Source organism: Drosophila sulfurigaster, chromosome 3 (genome assembly GCF_023558435.1).
Source record: "Drosophila sulfurigaster albostrigata strain 15112-1811.04 chromosome 3, ASM2355843v2, whole genome shotgun sequence".
Taxonomy (NCBI): Eukaryota; Metazoa; Arthropoda; class Insecta; order Diptera; family Drosophilidae; genus Drosophila; species Drosophila sulfurigaster.
Genome location: NC_084883.1, coordinates 20,215,188 through 20,220,803, shown reverse-complemented (window position 1 = coordinate 20,220,803; position 5,616 = coordinate 20,215,188). Strand labels below are relative to the sequence as shown.

At 31.9% G+C, this 5,616-nt stretch overlaps 1 protein-coding gene across 1 annotated transcript; it reads right to left on the bottom strand.

The window, feature by feature from the left end:
- Positions 1-334: 334 nt before the first annotated feature.
- Positions 335-4,017, bottom strand: LOC133842681 (uncharacterized). The gene is made up of 3 exons (XM_062275881.1): positions 3,786-4,017; positions 1,021-1,094; positions 335-837 (listed from the first exon to the last, which is right to left on the bottom strand). The coding sequence occupies exons 1-3, from the start codon at positions 3,801-3,803 to the stop codon at positions 606-608; spliced, it is 324 nt and encodes a 107-aa protein (XP_062131865.1). The 5' UTR covers positions 3,804-4,017; the 3' UTR covers positions 335-605.
- Positions 4,018-5,616: the final 1,599 nt, after the last annotated feature.

Below are 5,616 nucleotides of genomic sequence, written 5' to 3'. Positions count from 1 at the left end.
TATATCTATATCTATATCTATATCTATATCTATATCTATATCTATATCTATATCTATATCTATATCTATATCTATATCTATATCTATATCTATATCTATATCTATATCTATATCTGTTTCGTAACTTAATTTTTCGCTTAATTAATTCGACTTTAAAATCAATATAGAAAGGGCTGAGCGTAACCCACAATGATAATATGCAACTGTTTTAATTGAAACTGACATCGCAGACAGACCATTTTCTGCTTTGTTAACTTCAAGACAAAGTGACGAAATGGGCCCAACTCAATAATGAGATTGAGAGATTGCGACATAGAGAGAGGGAACGACTTCAAGTTGACTTTAAGTTGTGCTTAAATTTAAGATTTATTTCGTTTATTTGTTTATTTATTGCACAGAAAATGTTACGCTTACAGTCTAAATAGTGACAAATCACACCCAGATTTTGTGAGTTTCGTCATACGATTTGATCATTATTTTGGTTTATATGTTGCTTAAGATGTGAGTATGTGATGTCTAAATGTTGATGTTTGCTTTTCGTTGTTGTGTGTGGGCTAGTGTGTCACGACACGCCCACAATTTAGCCACGCCCAAAGGTCCGAACCTTAGACAAAAGGATGCCGCGTACGTCGCTTGGCCTTGATGGGATACTCGTAACCCTCGAAGTCATCATCGAGCTCGTCCTGCTCGTGATAATGATGACTGTGACTGCTGCGATGGTGCTTCTTGGGCTCCTTGTGCTCCTTGACCGGCACCGGGATGGGTAACGGCACTTTCTTTATGACCGTCTTGGTGTGCACATGCGTGTGATGCTTCACCGGCACGTGGATACGTATCCTGTCAAAATGAGGATGCCAATGTGAACGTCAATGTGAATGTGAATGTGGGGATTGTCAATGCGAATAGTCATTCGGTGAGTATGTGATTCGATATGTGTGAGTGGCTGCTGTGCGAGTGTGTATGTATGTGTGTGTGTGAGGTAGGTGGACAAGTCGTTAAAGGCGTGGCCGTTACACTTACTTAAGCTTGTCGTTTGATGGATGGCCGCTTGTCAGGACAAACATCATGCAAGTGATAAACAGCAAACTTAATGCCTGCAAATATAAAAAGCAAACAAGTCAGTACGAAGTCCGCTCGACTTTCTGATATGCTGTAAGCCTCTCAAGTCTATTCAAATGTAATAAAATATATGTGAATAAAGAAGGTAATGCAAAAAAGTCAGAGGCTATCAAATATATGCTGGATAATTGAATTGCAAAAAGTTAATTAAAATGTTTTCATACTTTTTTAAAGGAACTAAAATGATCTTAACCTCTGCTATTCTCTCCAGTCTCATCTTCGTGTTTTATTTAGCTATTCGTAATGTTTTATAGGGCAAAAGAAAACAGGAATATTTAACAGCACACGAGCTTTCTGGGACCTGCCTTAATCTTGAAGACGCGTTGCCAATGCGGCGTATGCGCGATAAAAAGTTTAGCGCCTATAAACAGCACAATATAATTAGCATAATGTCTATTTAGCCGCTATTTGGTTGTTTATGCCGTATTAGTAGGACAGCAAATCTGATTTTGATTGCAGCACTTTATTGTAGGCGTGTCACAACATCTTTAAACTTCACGCTAAGGTCGCTTGTCTATCGATTTTCTTGAGAAGATTTTGCAGTGTTTGGGCAATATTCCACCCGAGGCATATTCAATTAACAGTTTTGTTATGAAATTGAAAATTTGAAAACAGCAAATTGCTCTGCTCATCACTTTCCAACTCATTAAATAACACATTGAACAGTTCTCGGCCATGTGGCCTAAAAGTTTTTATATCAATAGGGCCAGTATAACAGCAACAAAACGAAGCAAAAGCAAAAGTAGCAGCAATAGCAACAGCAGCTGCCTTAAGTAATTTGTTTAATAGATGAACCAAGTGCGAGTATTATGATTACATTAGCTTGAGTATTTCACTCAAGACTTTTGCGCTGCAAATTTAAATAGATATTCCTATAGCAAGTGAGATTCAAAATAATTAAGTTATGCGAGAGTTTCAGTATTTCACGAAAGTGTTAATAGCAAGATTGCCAAAACTTAATATTAAGTTTGTGAAGAATTTATTGTGGTTAGCTTCAAAATATTTGATTTCTTTTGACACACTTAAAAAGTTATTCATTACTCGAATTTCTGCATTTGAATTGCAGAGAAAGAATAATTTAAGTAGATCAGTTAAAGAGAAAATAAAGAAACTATCATGGAAAGATTGGAAGGTTAGGTGATAGAAATTATTAATAAATTAAGTAGTTTTGTTTGTGAAGAATTTATTGTGGATAATTTTAAATTATTTAATTTTTATTGACACACCCAAAAAAATGTTTAAATATCTGCATTTATGAATTTGAATGACGCATATTCGTTTTGAGTAGCATAAAGATTAATTTAAGTACAGCAATTAAATGGAAACTACCAAAGTTATTATGGAAATTTTTAATTAATAAAATGGGTAAAAGAGTTGAATAATGGAAATTATTAATAAACTGATTGCTTCTGCTTGTGAAGTTTATGAAGATGTTAATTGGTTAATTTTTTAATTATTTCATTACCGATACACTAAAATATTTGAGTTTATGAACTCGAATGGCAGGGATCAACTTTGTGTATCATAAAGTATAATTTAAGTAGAACAATAAAATAGAAAATACAGAAGTTATCATGGAAAATGATAAAATTATAGTTGAGTGATGGAAATTATTAAAAATTGTAGTATTTCTGTTTGTGCTGATGTTATTATGGTTTATTTTATATGTGGTAATTGTTGTTGAAACGGTTTAAAAATAATTGAAATATATTGTTTTAAATTTATGACATGATAGTGCAACGATACATTTTGTGCAGCGTAAATAAGAATGGAATTTAGTAAAGGTTATAGTTGAGTGAGGGAAATTTTAATAAATGATGGCTTAAATGATGATAAAATTTTCAGGAAATTACTTAATGAAGTTTAAGCTGATATGCCATTAAAACAATGAGAATGATTAAAATGACAATACAAAATCAAATGTATTAAGCAACCATATGACGAGAAACATATTTCCAATATAAAAATTTATATTTTTCCCTTAAAACTCTCAAATGAAATAAAATGTAAACAAGTGATGCAAGTCTGAAGAGAACACTTGACCAACATTTGCAACATGGTCTAATGAAGTGCTAGTTGTGTAAATCACTTCGGAGAGCGAACTTTACAGGGAGTTAACGCTGGATTGAATGCGTATACAAATTGCAGACACTGTAATAAATAACTTGCAAATCATCGTATTGATTACACGCTCGATTAAAGTCAATGAATTTGCTTTGCGACACAATAAAAAAAAGTACGACAACATTTGCAATATTTCAATTTGTTTTGCATTTTTTTCTTTGTTTGTTATTGCGGTTTACAATTGGTTGAATGAGTATGCGACTGTGTGTGTAAGTCTGTGTGTGTGTGTATGTTATTGTGTGTACTTTCTAAGCTGGTTTGTGGCTGCTTTTAAGCTCTTTTTCATCTCATTTCAGTGCTGTGCTGCTTAATAATGTTTTTCCCATAATTTATGGGTCCAAAACGCGTTCGACGAACTCTGCAGTCGATTTTTGTTGTTGTTGTTATTATTGTTTGCCGTTGTCGATTTAAATTAAAATAATGCCAAAGGGAGAAAATGTTGTTTTAATTGCCACAGGCTTTCGTAAAAAAAAGGATAATTGTGCATTAACTTGTTTTCAATTCACTTCGTCGATGTTCTTGGTTTTGTAATTAACACTTACTCCTTGGGGTAATTGCATTTTGAACACGTTGCCGATTCTTAACACGTTGTCGCCAAACTTTAATTTGTTTATTTTGTTTGTGTAGATTCTTGCTATGTTTTTTTTAATGTCTTGCTTCCTTTAGATTATTGCGTTTTATTTGTAGTATTTGTTTTGGTTTGATTTCGGTTTTTTTTGTTATATGCTTTTCTTTTGGCAGCTCCAGCTGCTTCAAACGTAGAAATGGAATTGCACTGGGACCTCGCTGTGTTCGCCGTTTAAATATCAACAAAAAATCGAAGAAAAAAAAAACAGCTTGGGTACAGTGAAACGTGCCGCAGCTCCAAATGAAAACTTTAGCAACAAGTGAGAGTGCAACGGAGCGAGAGACAGCTGCCGCAAAGCGTGAGTGAGAGCAGGAGAGTGTGTGAAAGAGATAGTAATAGCAGCAGCTATAATGACATGTAGTTGCCGCATTGGAAGTAAGTAAAACAAAAACATAATCAACACACACAACACACACCGGCTGCAAAACTTGACCAGGTTTTTTTTTTGTTGTTTTTTTGCTTAGCCTCAGCTGCGGCTGAGAGGTGGGCAAGGAGCGCGGGGCAGGGGGATTGGCTTTATATTTGCAGAGTGCGACAACAAGTGCTGCAAAGCGTGGCAGCAATGAAAATAAAAAAAAAAAGATTAAAGCAGCCAAGTGTCTAGGCGACGCACAAAGACGCTGCAAACACGAGAGTTTAGTCTTTGCTTAGATTTTAGATAGCGAAATGGAACAATTGAATTAATTAAGTAAAGTTTATCTGCTTTTATATAAATTCCAAAAGAGTTATTTACAAAATTTGTTGTAGTAATTCGTACATTTATTAAACGTTGTATAAGATTATTACTTATATCTTGCAACAAGATTAAGTTAAGCTCAACCTGATTAAATTAATGAAATCCATCAAAATAAAACATACTTTTACATATTTTTTATTATGTATTATTTTCATAGTATGTAGTAAATAATACATATTAAGCATTAAGTAATAAAATACTTCCATAGGAAATTGTAGTTTATATATGAAGAATTTATGAAATTTGATCTAAACTTAAATTGTTATTTGTTTTTAATTCCTTGGAGTATTTATTTTTGCCAAATTAGGGTATATATATTTTGTAATTGCAATATTCGGTGTAGTATTAATTTTTAATCTTTAGAAAATTTGAGTAACAAATTAAATTTATCAAAATTATTTAGAATTATAAAATATTTCAAGAGAAAATTTAAATTACAATCAAGGAAACTTATGAAATATGATATTTATTTTTTATTTTAAATTTAAATCTTTTGGTGTATTAGATAACTCGTTGTATACATATTAAATGCAATTTCTTTAAAATATGTGTATTTGAATGGCTTAAAACAATAAAATATCTCAAAAGAAAATTGAAGCTTAAAGTAACACAATTTAATAAACATAAATTTCATCTTACATATATTTAAAGAAATAATATCATAAAAAAAAGTTTCAAGGTTGATTTTGTAGTAAAATTAAAAAGATTATTAATTTGATTTTAGCTCTAAAAACATATCGCCCGTCGCTGTTATTGTTAAGGAAATGTAGGTCGTAAAATACATTTTAATCATAATTTCTTAAAATGAAATTTGTTTACTTTTTTTTTTGTTATTTCATATTCATATTTATTGAGAGCTCTTGAGGTATCTACATTTTTAGCTAATTAATGGAAATCGCTTCTTCAAATTTTTAATACTACTTGAAACTAATCCCAAGAATCTTAAGAAATAATTGCAAAGTAAAAAGATGACTAATTAATAAATGATTATTGATTTATTAAGCTTGTC